General features: G+C 42.0%; 1 protein-coding gene across 1 annotated transcript; it reads left to right on the forward strand.

The window, feature by feature from the left end:
• Nucleotides 1–4: 4 nt before the first annotated feature.
• On the forward strand, nt 5–9,912 carry Pak1ip1 (PAK1 interacting protein 1). Its single transcript, XM_027410403.2, has 10 exons — nt 5–199; nt 2,887–3,049; nt 3,591–3,711; nt 3,790–3,864; nt 4,487–4,539; nt 5,483–5,628; nt 5,713–5,810; nt 7,798–7,897; nt 9,000–9,123; nt 9,428–9,912. The coding sequence occupies exons 1-10, from the start codon at nt 116–118 to the stop codon at nt 9,619–9,621; spliced, it is 1,158 nt and encodes a 385-aa protein (XP_027266204.1). The 5' UTR covers nt 5–115; the 3' UTR covers nt 9,622–9,912.
• Nucleotides 9,913–15,655: the final 5,743 nt, after the last annotated feature.

Below are 15,655 nucleotides of genomic sequence, written 5' to 3' on the forward strand. Positions count from 1 at the left end.
CCTAAAAGGTGCCCCTGGGTGATGACGCGTAATGTGCGCGCCGAAGCTAAAAGAGCCGGCCTCCTCTCCTCGGGCTTCTACGCCGGCTCGCCCTGCGCCGCACGTGCGTTGCTGAATGGAGCTGGTCGCTGGCAGCTACGAGCAGGTCCTGTTTGGGTTCGCAGTGCACCGCAAGCCCGCGAAGAGTGGCGACCGGGAGGTGAGAGACCGCGGGCCCGGGGCTGCGGGGCACCGGCGGGGAGGGGAGCCCGGTTCCCTCCCGGGCGGACACTGCGGCGCCTGGTGGTGTTTGCTGGGTCTCCGTAGATAATTGTTGGAGGGCTTGCGTAGAAAACAGACAAGCTTATGCCGTAATCCCAACTCCAGGGAGACCGAGGCAGGAGGATTGTGAGCTCAAAGCTTGCGTAGAAAGACACTGCTCTTTACAGAGTAGAGGCTTTTCAGAATGAGATAGTATCTACTTGTTATAGTAGTTAGAAAATGCCTACAGACTGAAACGAAAACGTGGATCGCAGTGTGGAAAGGAGGTGAACGGTTGTCAGGCTTTGGGGCCAGGGGACCAGGATAGGGAGGTGATGGCTAATGCTTGCAGAAATGCAGCTGGATAGGAGGAATGACTTTTTTTTTTTTTTTTTTTTGCTTAGTAAGATAACTATTCTTGTAACCTAGTAAGGTAACAGTCAATTGCATGTTTTAAAGTAGTTACTAGAGAATATTTTGAATGTTGTCAAAGACATGACACTTATTTGAGGGATAGATAGGTTGTTTCTTTTTTCAGATCTAACTACAATGTATTGAAATATCACATTGTGCTTCATAAATACATGCAGTCATTGTATGTTAACTGAAAGGAAAAAAAACTTAAAGCATTCTCAGGGCATGAAAAAGCTGGCATTTTTAACACATACAAAAATGAGGTGAGCATTTAAGCTGAAAGTTAATTTAGATGTTCAAGTTCTAATGTAAAAATGACTTTACCTTTCACTGAGTTTCTATCCTGATTAACAAAATATTACAGCTGGGTTGGGATCAAGACAGTCATAGAAATTCACTATTTCTTGTGACTTTACCGTGGGTAGGGAGACAGGGTGACAAGGTGCCAGAGGTGTGGCTCCTGTTCTGGGAACCGTCCTGATTGAAGGGCTGGTGAACAAGGGAGAGGAAGACATAGAGTGTAGCACAGTGTGAAAATTATTTTTATTAGGTATGAAAATAAGCAGATCTAGGTAATTGCCAACATGGTAGTCAAACAGTAAACAGGGCCACATACAGGACTAGAACTGTGATCCATTACTCCAAATGATAACAAGCCATATACAGGACTAGAGATGTGATCCAATACTCCTCATGATAACAGGGCATATACAGGACTAGAACAGTGATCCAATACAGGACTAGAGATGTGATCTAATGTTACAGATGTTTACTTCTGGAACAGTTCCACTTATCGCCTACAAGTCTGTTTTGTTGGGTACTACCTTAGTGTGTTTTTTGTTTGTTTGTTTGTTTTTGTTTTTGTTTTGTTTTGTAATATGCTTGTTCCAGATGCACAGCAACCCTGAGATAGATACAGCCATTCTCATTTTACAGACAAGCAATTGGAAGATTTCTCACAGGCCAAGAGACTGCTCAAGGCCACACAGTTTACAAATATAACATGTCAGGGCCCACGGGTGTTTCCTAGGCTTACATTTGTAACTTTACTAGGTGCTGCTTCTAAATCTAGCCAGTAACCATGGTAACAAATACTTATGTATTTGGACATAAAGTTGTAGAATGGTTGAATCAGATGGCCCATGTCTACTCAAAAGGCTGAGACAGGAGAATTAAGAGTTAAAAGTTTAAGCCATCTATGATGGACATGCCTTTAATCCCAGTACTCTGTGGGTAGAGGCTGGCAAATCTCTGGTCTGCATAGTGAGTTCCAGGACAGCCATAAATTATACAGTGAGACCCTGTTTCAAATAAAAAAAAAAAAAAAAAAAGGAGGAGGAGGTATAAAATTGCCTGGGTTTCATAGTGACTTCAAGACCAGCCTGGGCTATATAAGTAGAATTTTAAAAGAAGAAGGGGGGGGGGGTTAAAGTCACAAGCTCCAGGTACATTGTGTCTTGAGTCAAAGGAGGCCTATTGCCCCTGATTGATGGGAGGACTGTCTACTGCTGTAGTCTTTAGGACTTGATGTGTGGGGAGATTCACCTTAGGCATCATGCAGAGAACTTTGCTGGGGTTTCTTGTTTTGTTTTCTTCTTTCTTCCTTGACTAATAATACCTTTCCACATAGCTCCTTCAATTTGAAGAGTACTGTATGTGTGTGCGTGTGTTCTGTACTTTGTACTCATCCAATCATGTTTCTCAAACCAAAAACATATAGTAGTGAGCATCTGGTCCCTGAGACTCATTATTAGCAGTTCTCGAGGGCTCATGTTAGTGTTAATGAGAATATACCCACATGGTCTTATTTTTCTTTATAGGACTTATCATATCTTATAACATTAATTAGTTTTGTATTTCTTTTCTTGGAGTGAAAGTTGCATTTGAATAAATACCTCTGTTTGTTGTTATTTCTGCTACCCATAGTGGTATCAAGCATATTTAATAGAGATGAGAGAGAGTAGGCAATGTTACTGGAATTAATTCACATAGAAAGTTGAACATTTGAATGAATCACTGATATGGAAGCCTGTATGTAAGTCTCCATTACTGGGATCTGGAGATACGCCACCAATCCTAAATTCCCCTTGTTACACTCCTTATTCAGGTCTCCAGTCTTTTATTATTACCTAGTTTTTCTCCATTTGGTTGATTTTTATGGATTGTGGAACTATATTTTCAGAGAACTGTGATGTGGCTGTGGTCTTGACTATATGTTTCATTCTTTCTTAGACATGGACCCCTGTGGCTGACTTCACTCACCATGCCCACACCGCCTCCTTGTCAGCTGTGGCATCGAACAGTCGCTTTGTAGTCACAGGCAGCAAAGATGAAACGATTCACATTTATGACATGAAAAAGAAGATCGATCATGGGTCTCTGGTGCATCACAGTGGTAAGTTTGTCTTGGTCCCTCTTCTATCGCTGTGAAGAGACAAACTGACCAAGGCAACTCTTAAAATGGAAAGTGTTCAGTCCAGAAGTTTGTTCATTATCATCATGGTGAGAAGCACGGCAGCATGCAAGCAGACATGGTGCTAGTGGGGTAGCTGAGAGTTCTACTTCTGGACTGTCAGGCAGCAGGAAGAGAGAGTGACACTGGGCCTGACGAGCATTTGAAACACCCAGTGGCACATTTCCTCTAACAAGGTCATACATCCTAATGGAAATAGTGACCCAGGGGTTTTCAATTATAGTCTACAAAGGACCAAATGGTCAGTGTTGTTGTGGACCATTGTGTATGGCCCGTGTTACAATCACTCAGCTCTGCAAAAGCACTGGCTGTCTCTGCTTTCGTGGTACCAGGGATTGAATATGGATCTTGTCTGTGCTAGACAGAGCTACTTCCAGACTGCATTCATCCTCCTGTACTTCCAACCAGAGACAGCATTTGTGTTCAAAGTGGATAGAATTTTGCCTGTCTTGCTTTTTCACAGGCACCATAACTTGCCTGAAATTCTATGGCAGCAGGCACTTAATCAGTGGCGCAGAAGATGGACTCATCTGTGTATGGGATGCGAAGAAATGGGAATGCCTGAAGTCCATTAAAGCTCACAAGTGAGTCCCCTTGGTCCTGTTGGCATTCTTACTGTGCCAGTCAAGCTGAAGGCGGGCTAACTGTCCCTTTCCTTTTAGAGGACATGTGACTTTCCTTTCTATTCACCCGTCTGGCAAGTTGGCTCTGTCTGTTGGTACTGATAAGACATTAAGGTAAGTTATAAATTCCCAAGGGCACCTTTACTAATGTGTCTTTTACTTAGCAATAACAAAATACTGTTTCCATATCTATCTGTTTCCAAAGCTGTCAACCATTTTAATGTATTGTGATAACAAGGATAACAGAGCAAAGCAGAAAGGCAGTAGAAACTATTTCATAATGCTGGTGTAAAAATGATCTCTATTGGTCAGGCAAAGTGGTGCATGCCTTTAACCCCAGCACTTCAGAGGCAGAAGCAGACTGCTCTTTGTGAATCTGAGGCCAGCCTGGTCTACATAGCAAGTTCCAGGCTGAGACCCTGACCCAAAAAAAAACGAACAGGCCCATATTTGAGTTATTGTAGTGTAAATCGAGGAGAATGACCCTGAAGGGAAATGTCTGAATAGATGAAAATGTAATGGATAACATGTTTAAAGATTCAGGAAAGGGCTGAGCTTTAATCATACTTGAAGAAAAACTTTTATCGACATTGCTACAAAGTAAATGTCAGGTGCTTTAAATATATAGCATGTAGTGAGATTGCCCTGTGTGGAGGCGTGTCGTGCTTTTTTTTTTTTTTTTTTTTCTACTTGGTGACATGATGATCACGCTGTAAACAAACCTTCTATTTTGCAGAACATGGAATCTTATAGAAGGAAGGTCAGCTTTCATAAAAAATATAAAACAAAGTGAGTATTTTATATATTTTATAATAACTAGCTAGACTATGAATGAATGCAGACACATTTTTTAGATATTGATTATTTATGTGTATGGTTTGCCTGCGAGTATGTCTGTGTACTGCTTGGATCCTTGGTGCCCTCGGAGGCCAAAAGATGACATCAGATCCCCTGGAACTCCAGTTACAGACAGTTGTGAGCTGCCATGTGGGTGTTGGGAATCAAGCCCAGGTCCCCTGGAGGAGAAGTCAGTGTTTTTAACTGCTGAGCCTTCTCTCCAGCCCCATTTTAAGTTGCTTTATTTAACGTGCATGAGTGCTTTGCTTGCATGTAGATATGTGGATGTACATGCCTGGTGCTTTTAGAGGCCACAAGAGGGTGTCTGATCCCCTGAACTGGAGCTAGAGACGGTTGTGGAAAGCCAGCATGTGGGTGCTGGGAAATGAACCTGGGTCCCCCTGCAGGATTGGGAAGAACTGCTAACTGCTAACTCCAGCCCATGCTCACACGTTCTGTGTACATGTGTGTACGTGTTTATTTCCCACTTAGATGGTAGTGGCCTCTGAGAACAAGTGTTTCATGTTATTTTCTCTTCCTCTGTTGATCTGGGTTCTGCCACATACCATCTTTATGACCTCAGTAATTTCTTAAACTCCGTTGGTCTACCTTTTAACTTCTGAAGTATGTATTGAGGATTTGTTGAGAGATTCAGACCATTTTCCCTTGGAGGAAACACAATTTCCTGTTTTTATGATCTTTTTAAAAAAGGTTTTTATAAGATGGGGTAGGACTGTTGAGACAGGGTCTAGAATAGACTAATGAGATTTCAAAATTGCTATGTAGCTGAGGCTGGCCTTGAACTCCTGAATTCTCCTTTCTCCACCTCTCAAGTGCTGAGCTTACAGGCATGGGCCACCATGCCCAGCAAGATCAAAATAGTCTTGCCTTACAGATGCCCACATAGTGGAATGGTCCCCGAGTGGAGAGAAGTACATAGTTGTTGTGCTGAATAAGGTGGATGTCTATCAGCTGGACACGGCCTCCGTGAGCGGCACCATCACAAATGGAAAGAGGATCTCGTCAGTTACCTTCCTTTCTGTGAGTTCCACAGAGCAGGGCGTGAGTCTGAGGTGTCATAATTCCTGAAGACATTCTGAGTATTGTTTTTCTTCTTTCTCCTAGGACTCTGTCCTTGCAGTGGCTGGAGATGAAGAAGTCGTAAGGTTTTTTGACTGTGGTTCACTGGTGTGCCTCTGTGAATTTAAAGCTCATGAAAACAGGTACTTTATTTTTCTTTTAAAGCAATCTGTGAGTGTGTAGTCTTAATGTTAACAGGCAAAAGTTTTATAAATCTGTGTGTGTGTGTTGTGAGCAACAAGGGTACTCAGACATGTCACATGTCTGTGATACCTGGCATCTAAAGAGATGATGGAAAGTGTTATTATTTCCCTGGATCTCATAATGCAGGAGGGGTGAAGTAACTGTGAGTAGTCAATTTGCACTTTTAAAACTCTTAGACTTGGAGCCGAATATCAAGATTATTTGAGCAAAGCAAAAGCTAAACAATATTGAGCTTTGTTCCTGACTTCTCTCTCTCTCTCTCTCTCTCTCTCTCTCTCTCTCTCTCTCTCTCTCTGTGTGTGTGTGTGTGTGTGTGTGTGTTGAGGGGGTGTTTCAAGACAGGTTTTCTCTGTGTAGCTTTAGAACCAGTCCTGGAACTCCCTCTGTAGACAAGGCTGGCCTTGAACTCACAAAGATCCAGCTGCCTCTGCCTCCCGAGTGCTGAGATTAAAGGTATGTACCACCACCTGGCCTGTTCCTGGCTTTTTCTTAATCTCTTTGCCCACTTCCTCTTCTGCTGTTTTCCTCCATAGGAAAAAAAATGAAATGACATTATCGAGCTCCATCTCCAAGTGCTTGCTGTGTGTATATAAGGGTTAGATAGTGAGTCTCAGAGCAAGTACATCATTAACATAGACAGGATCATTCCACACTTAACTAAGGGGGCTCTCCCAGACCCAGGCCAGCTGATGCTTAATGTGCCTATTTTTTTAAGTATAATTTTCAGAACAGCAATAGTGTACAGCATTTTACTCCAGTGTAGTTCGTCAGCATATTCTTCCATGTCTCAAGTGTGTCTCAATTCTTGCTTTCCAGGAATGGTTGTTTTGAGAAACCTGTCTTTGTAAACATTTAGTCCTGCAGTTGGTGTATAAGCTGTGCTTTCCCCCAGTGTTAGGAAGTAAACTCATTTTAGGGAAGCCATTTCAAACATATTCCTGGCAATGCTACTTCATCATTCCTTTTCAGTGATGAGCAAAACATTTGGGAGCTTGTGCTTCCGTGGCTCACACTGTAATAAGGCAGCGGGTACTTTGGCCAATGCTCTAGCTGAGCTTCCTTCCTGGCCTGTTTGGTTTACTGAAAGGCCGACAAGCCAGTTAAGGACCCTGTTTGTAGAGCCACCTCTAGCTCAGCATTTGTCACCTCAGGACCAGCCTGTGCGTTATTTTTATCCCCAGGCACTTACTCCTCCATGGTGTTTTAGTTATTATTGTTTGATTGTGTGCTGTACATCGTGATTGTGTGTATGAGGGTGGGGCAACCACAGTGTGTGCTTGGAGGTCAGAAGACAACTCTGTGGAGTTGATTCTTTCCTTGCACATTTCTGTGGGCTCTAGAGCTTGAACTTAGGCCATTAGGCTTATCCAGGGTGCTTTACCCACGGAGCCATGGAGCCAATTCCATCTATGTTATTTTAAGTAACTTACAGTTTTGAGGGGCTTTGGACCTGGTGATAGCATGATTTTACTTCTGTTTGAAACATTTATCTAGCAGCAATGGAAGGTGAGTGGTCTATTGGGCAATAGTAACAATCCAGTAGCAAAAAGACAGCTTAGACTAGAAGTGGTGGTTGCCCCGGAGCTGGGAGAAATTTGTTCCCTGCCTCTTCATGGAAGTCTGCATCTTTCCTTTCTGGATGTGCAGTTGCTTGAATTAATAGGCTTCATTTTACACCTCTTACGTCTTAGATTCTAGGACTTAGAAGGTACCGGGAGTGTTTGTACCTGTCATTTGTTTGTCTTTATGATTCAGACAGTTTTATCCCATAATGTGGTCTAAAAATAAATCACTGTTCCGTGGAAATAAGCAGCATTGAACACTTTGAAAACATTTGAAACGTTGAAAAAGCAGGAGACTGTCGTAGTTTTATGATATCACACCCTTTGGGAGAAATGATCTCTGACATTAATGTTTCTACCCTAGGGTAAAAGACATGTTCAGTTTTGAAATTCCAGACCATCGTGTTCTTGTCACAGCATCAAATGATGGCTTCATCAAAATGTGGATGCTTAAGCAGAATAAGGTCAGTGTCCTTCCCCCAGTATCAACACACTGCAGTACAAGCTTGACTATATTACATTAGTATGTCATAATGTAGTATTACTATATTAAAGTATTATTTTAAATTAACAGTAGCATTTGCTTAATGGGATTCATAAAACAGATCCTTAATTTTTAAAATTTCTGTATTAGTAGTTTTAAAGTTAGGGTTACTGCAGAGCTGCCAGGAGGCTTTGATTAGAGCTGATTAATACCAGGACTCAGAACTTCTATTGCCCTTTATCCTGAAACAGTTGCTTTTAGTGTGCCTTGCTTTTGTGTATTGAGTCATCTTTATCTATTTAAAAAAAAAAAAAAAAAAAATAGAGAAAAAAAAATTGCCATTACTAAACAGTTTGAAAGATCTTGATCAATTATGGAACTACTAATTTTTTTTTTTTTTTTCCTTCGAGACAGGGTTTCTCTGTGTAGCTTTGGAGCCTATCCTGGCACATGCTCTGTTGACCAGGCTGGCCTCAAATTCGCAGAGATCCACCTGCCTCTGCCTCTGCCTCTGCCTCCCGCCTGCTGGGATTAAAGGTGTGCTCCACCAACGCCCGGGCGATATTTTTAAACCAGATAATCAAACCCTGAATTTCCTTCTTTAGTCTCCTTATAGTCTCAGTTTAGTATTGTTTATTCTCAAGTCTGCAGATGTGGTTTGTCTATGAAAGACATAGTTTGTGTCTGTAGAATTGTATGATTTTAAGAAATTGGCTCTGTGAGCCGCCTAGTCAGATCAATTATAAACCATAGTAGTCAGCTACGTCTAGTCTAAGTATCATTATTGTATGCTTAGGAAAATACAGGCTTGCATCATCTGACAGACGGCTGCATTATGAAAGATGCATTGCTGGGCAGTTTCATCAGTGTGCTCACGTAAACCCTAGTGGAACTTCTTACTATGCATGGGTACTGTGACACATAGTGCCATGCACTCATCCTAGCCCTGCCTGCAGCATTCTTTTGTGGTATATAACGGTACACTAAAACTTCAATTAAGATTGTTACATTATGGAAAAGGAACAGCTGTTATCCAAAAATTCCTCTGGGTTAAGTATAAGGGCTTTTTCCTTCTGTTTCAGAGAGATCCCCCATCTTTGCTGTGTGAGGTGAACACTGGTGCCAGGCTGACATGTCTTGGAGTGTGGTTAGACAAAGAGACAGATGAAAAAGCAAGCCTTCCTCCAGCAACAGAGCCCTCCCCTGGTAAATGAAGTTGATCATTTAAAAGACTGAGCAGTAAGGTGACTTTTTGTATGCCCTCTGACCTCAGTTTTGATCAAAGGGTTACCAAAGTCACCAAGAACAATTTAGAGATTGCCAAGGACTTGTTAAAAAGTGTTTCCAAGTCTGACCGAGAACTCTGACATTTATAAATAGTTAAGAAGATAGGAATATTTAAAAAAAACAACAAAAAAACTGAGCAGTATGTTCCCTCCTGAGTTGTTAAGCTCAACTTGAGAGTGAAAACAGCCCTTAATGCTCTGTCTCTGTGTCTCTTATATTTCAGTAAATAAAGAACAACCCAAAAGGATCAAAAAAGAATGTTGTGATGTGGTTCAGAAAGAAGAAACACCAGGACCTGGTTCAAAGACATCTAGTTTAACTGATGACAGCAAGGAGCCAACAAGAGGAAATAGCCCAGTGTCAGCCAAGAAGAGGAAAGTGACAAACATGTTGAAAAAGAGAAAAAAGAAGATGTAACTCACATGGAAAATACCAGACATCTCCTCCCCAACAGAGTATCTTCTTGACAAAATTCTCCTTTTCAAACATTATACCTAACTTTCCCATGTGAGAAACAATAAGATTTTCTCCTTTTGGAGAAAATGTGTAGCTTAAAAAAAGAACCACTTTTAGGTGGTGCTTTGTTTTGTTAAATAGTAAAATTATTTTTGGCAAATGGCATTTTATTATATATTGTGGTATATAGTAATTGTAATTAGACATTTTTTTCAAAGTAAGTAAAGACTGAAAGTACTGTATTTAAAATAATAGAGTTTTTAATATTTATTTTGTGATGCTTGGAATCAAGCCCAGGGCCTTGCATGTTAGCAAGCTCTGTCTTTACTCCAGCAGTGCCCAGCCCCCTCTGCCTTGCGCAGAAGTGAATGAATGAAGGAGTTTTGAGACAATTCTGCTTCTAGTGGTAAACGGTAAGCAAATTTAAGGGCAAAAAAACAACTTCTCATAATTTCTCATCTTTCAGACCATCAAAAATATTCACCCACTTAAGCTAGTCTAAACCAGCTTTGGCTCACTTCCGTGTTACCATGTTGGCACATAGTGTCACCATCTATAAGAGATATAATCCCTTTGTGTGTTGTAGGATTGGTATAGGGTTAAGGTGTATCAGTGTATGTAGGTCTTAGAACAAGCTTAGCATAGTGTTGGTGCTGAACGACAATGTCCTGTTCCTACCCCCCTCATCATAGGAAGGGTATGTTTTGTCAAGTGGTGGCACACACTTTTACAGTTAGCACTCAGGAGGCGGAAGCAGGCAGATCTCTGAGTTCAAGGCCAGCCTTGTCCACATACATACATAAATAAAAAAGAACAGCTCAATAGATGCCTGGATGTCTTCATGTTAAAGGATGGGAAGCCCCAAGAGCATAGTGTAAGTAGAAATCAAAAGAAGATAAAAGTAATATGGGCCAACAAGATGGCTTGGTAGTGGGTTAGGGTACTTGCCACCAACCCAGAGACCTGAGCTCAACTTCAGAAGCCCAGGTGTGAAAGGAAAAACTTGTACCATAACACATACACTCCCCCCATCCTCACTTAAACATAGTAAAATCTGTGATTTGTTTTGTTTTTTTGAAACAGGGTTTCTCTGTGGCTTTGGAGTCGGTCCTGGAACTAGCTCTTGTAGGCTAGGCTGGTCTCGAACTCACAGAGATCCGCCTGCCTCTGCCAAGTGCTGGGACTGAAAAGTATGCGCCACCACCGCCCAGCTAAATCTGTGATATTTTTATTTTTATTTTTTGTGCATTGATATTTTGCCTGCACATATGTCTGTGTGAGGGTACTGGATCCCCTGGGAGTTGAAGACAGTTGTGAATTGCCATGTGGGTGCTGGGAATTGAACTGGTCTTGGAAGAGCAGCCAGTACTCTTAACCTCTGACCCATCTCTCCAGCCCAAGTTTGGTTTTCTTATAAAAGATAATCTTGCTTTGAAAGGAGTATGTGCAAACATTTTGGGTGAGCGTGGTGGGACATTCTTGTAATCCTGGCATTCAGGACATAGGAGGTGCAGGTTTTCAAGGTATTTGCGACTACTTGAGATCCCATCTAAAGAAACCAAAAAGTTAAAAAACAAAAGCATGGGTTTCAATAACAGTATTGTAAATTTGAATCTCAACCTTGTCCAAGCTTTTTCAGTAATTCTGTGATTTGATAGCAACTTGGAGCCTTGACCTTTCCCCCTAGTGCCTACAGAAGCGAGTTATACCTTCCAATTGGTCCTAGTTTATTTAGGGGATTCTTTTGTTCCAGGCATCTGAGAACCTTGGTATTGTCAGCCACAGTTGTATCCATAGTGGCAAAGAGTTGTGGCCTACTAAGAAATAGACAGGTAGGGGGAGTATATAAAGCTGGTATAAATAGTAATTCAGCTGGCGTGTTCTGGAGTCAGTAACTCGGTAGCTTAAAGCGAGAGGATAACTTGAGCCCAGGAGTTCCAGGCCAGCCAGGCTCCCATCTTAGGAAAAACAAAATAGTAGATAGGAGAAGTAATGAATAGGAAATGTGTTAGCATAAATAGGAATAAATAAGATACCCAAATACTCATAGCCTTCAAATTTATGTGAGGCATCCAGTATGATACACTGGACAGGAGACAAAATACATAAGAACTGAAGGTATCACAAGCCCCTAATTAGGTCATCCATCTTAACTCCATATATCCTCTGCAGCAACAGCCCTGTGCTCCAACAGGCACAGTGCAGCAATGATAGAGTGTGATTCTATCAGCCATCTTCATGATCCAGCTGTGCCTGCTTACAAAAGATCATCCCAGTTGGGCTTTTGACTGTTCGCCATCACTTATACAAGGAGTGGAGACAGTCATGGGACCCCCTCACCTCTGTATCCTGGCACCCCTCACAGCCAGTTACATGCATTCTGCCCCAATTGCGTGTGACTTGGGAAGGGCTAGAGTTCATAGGTGGAGAAGAACTCAGGAAGGGGGCTCTGTAGCAAGCTTTCTTGTCTGACTTTCTTGGACTGCCAGCCTGCAAATAACATGGAGTATGGCCTTAGCTTAGGCATTTCCCCAGCTAGCACTTGTAAATCAAGTTAACCTGCTTCTTTTATTAATCTATGTTCTGCCACATGATTTTTGCCTTTCTTCAGTACGGCACATCCAACTTGGTTGAATCTGGTGGTGAAACACATGTACCCAGATTCTTCCTCTTCCTCTCTCTCCCAAATCCTGCCTATCCTGTCCTGCCTAGCTATTGCCCATTCAGCTCTTTATTAAACCAATCAAAAGGTGCCTTAGGCAGAGATACATCTTTACAGTACAAAACATTCTATAACATTTACCCCTTTTGTTTTTTTGTTGTTGTTGTTGTTGTTGTTGTTTTTTGTTTTTCAAGACAGGGTTTCTCTGTGTAGCTTTGGAGCCTATCCTGGTGAAGGGGCCAGCTCCCCATTTTGGCAGCCATAACAGCCGAACACGTACTTGCCTGACCTTGTCTTGGTCACTAGGAAGTCAGATGCCTGCCTCGTGGCAAGGAACCAATCAGAAGTTAGCTGGTGGTGCTATGCTTTACCACTCTGGGTGTGCTTTACGGACAAGTACACAGCAATGACATGCAAAGCATAGCAACCACCCTGGGAGAGCCTATGGGCCATAACAACCAGTTAACCAATCAACACAGGGCAAACCCTCCAAGCTTGGAGACACACCAATCCTGAGCCTGTGCGTACCCCTAGACATTCCCCTTATGCTGCCCTATAAGATCTCTATGCAGACGCTTTGCAGAGTCTTTTCTAGCCATTGGCCATGGTGGGTGGATGAAAGACCCAAGCTAACATGGGGTTAACTCATTAAACAACTACAATAAAACCTCGTGCTGTTTGCATCAAGCTTTTGCCTCTGCATGGTGATTGGGGTGGCTGTGGTCCTGGGCTGAGATCCTGGGTGCCTGAGTCTCCAGGGGTCTTTCATTTCACTGACACACACTCTGGAGAGCAGGCTGGCTTTGAACTCACAGAGATCCACCTGCCTCTGCCTCCTGAGTGCTGGGATTAAAGGTGTGCGCCACCAACGCCCGGCCCTTTTTGTCTGATTTTAAAAAGAAAAGGTTTTAAGTATAATAGTAAAACTATATATAGTAAGAACAATTATCAAGTAAGGATTACATTCACAATGTCCAGTCCATATGCATTTGGCAAATTCAGAAAAAATACTCCATTATCCTATCTTGGTGAGTCCAAAGTTTTATATCTAAACCACTTTCTATCATAACTTGTATTACCATCCTAAACATTGTTTTAGACCTTAAAACATCTTTTTAGATAAACAACTTAAGCTTTTATTTAGGTTTCTCAACCTTTATAAATCTCTTGTGAGGTTTTTTGGGTTTTTTCTCTTGAATTTGGTAATAAGGAAAATCTTATTACCTATCTATCTATTCTTCAGCCCCACCAGAGTCCCAAGAAGGGTATATTACCTGAGTAAACAGGAAGTGTAGAGCAAGCAACTTCCAAAACTATAGAAATAACAGAAATAGCTGGTTGCCTGGATAGTCATTCATGGTTCCTCTTCGATGTTGGGGCATCCATTGTCAGCTTACAGGCCTAGGATATCTGACAGACTTTTCTGTGAAGCAGGAATTTTCAAGAACCGTCCTACCTTGTCTTGGTAAAGTTTGGCAGTTGCCTTCTTTTGTGTCTTTCTTGTCCAGTTTGGACAGCATATTGTCAGCAGTTAAGGCAAGGCAACTAAATTTGCCACAATGATAGCAAACTCCACATGGAAGTTCTATGCCCATCTGTCAGGGCCCAAATGTCATATCTCAGAAATATGCTCTGCCCAAGAATTCTAGGAGCACAGAACTCCTATTGTCTTTTAGATGTTGGCTAGTTACCTCCAGATGGCCTGGCCATGGAGGGGAATGGCTCCGAGTTTGTGTAACAAAAGACCTAGGCCCTGGGTATATCCACACCCACCCTGAGGGCTAGTGAGACTTGCCCGAAGGCTGCTGTGATGTGCCGTTATGGGGTGTCTGAGGCTTGAGTGTGTGCAGTTTAGGAGTATCTCTAGGATTAAAGGAAATGTTTCCCATTTAGCCCTTTATACATGATAATAGATGTCTTCTGCGGTTACCCCTGCTTTTGGAAAGTTATTTAAGAGGATGCTGAAATAAACTGTAGTCTCCGGTATTGAATGAAAGCCCTCCTGAGATGACTAGACGTCTCTGTGTCAGCCTTAATGTCGTTGGGTAGCTAGGCTTCCCATCATCCACATACCCCCACTCAGGCTCGGACCTGGGGCTGTTCAGCTGGTCCCAAGCGAAGCTCCAAAGACGACAGTTTGGAAAAACCCATCATCCTTTTTTAAGTAAACTGGTGTTGCCAGGAGCACACATGTCTCACTGTCATGAAAAGCTTATTGAAACATCTTAAATGGCATTATCTGGTAGGTCTATCTAAAATAATCTGTTTAACCTTGAAAACATACCTAACATGACTATAAATTTGATTGTTATGGATGACTACTAGCCTGCATTTCTTAATTATCCTAAGCAGTTTGTAATGATAGCTTTCAAGAACTAGAACTTACATTTTTAAATGACCTATATAGCTACAATACCTTAAGCAAGAACATATACAGTATAACAAAAATAACCTTAAATTTGTATTAATATATAATAGGCCATGCCAAGGTAAAATATTTGAGATTAGTAGTGGTTATTTTTAGATTAAAAGTAAATTCAATAATTTACCCCTTTATTCTATAATTCCTATATTCCCCTTTTATTTTATTTTCAGAAAGAGATTCCTGAATATAACCTACTTTGCTTAGTTTTATCCCTGACCATTACTGAAAGGTTCAGGCGTTATGCTGGCCTACCCGTTACCTGGCGAAACAGGCAGTACCCTGGTCAGCCCAGGGTTCCATGGGAACTAAGTCTGCACGCAGGTGCAGAGGACCCCTTTAAAAGACAGATCCCTGCCCATTTACACACACACACTCTCTCTCTCTACACTCCTCTACTCTTCTCCTCTTCTCTGTCTGCTTCTGCTCTCTCTCTCTCTCTCTCTCTCTCTCTCTCTCTCTCTCTCTCTCTCTCTCTCTCTCTCTGGCGACCGGCCATGGCGGTCAGCCATTTACCCTGTTTCTCTTCTCTCTTAGTCTCCCTACTCTGCCAGGCCTATAATAAACTGGTTAATATGTCTAATATGTCTCATCCTGTGTCTCATCTTGCACCTTCCTCCTTTATTTTTAATTTAAACAAAAGAATAACAATTACCAATAAAAATTTGCAGCCCTCCCACCCCCAAAAATGATGACAAACTTCCATAATCCACCAAATGACACCCCCCCAAATCACCCACCACACCTCTTGGTAATGTGGGTGTCATGTTCTATAGACTGTTTCCTGTTGTCTGGGGATGATGACCTCTTTAGGTGATGCTGAGAAAATTGGGATAATGGTCAAATCCTGGGAGAGCTACTTGTTGATGGGGGAAGTCCTTCCGTGTATATGTTTGTCTTATTGGTTGATA

The sequence above is a fragment of the Cricetulus griseus genome, chromosome 3, assembly GCF_003668045.3.
Source record: "Cricetulus griseus strain 17A/GY chromosome 3, alternate assembly CriGri-PICRH-1.0, whole genome shotgun sequence".
NCBI classification, from domain to species: Eukaryota; Metazoa; Chordata; class Mammalia; order Rodentia; family Cricetidae; genus Cricetulus; species Cricetulus griseus.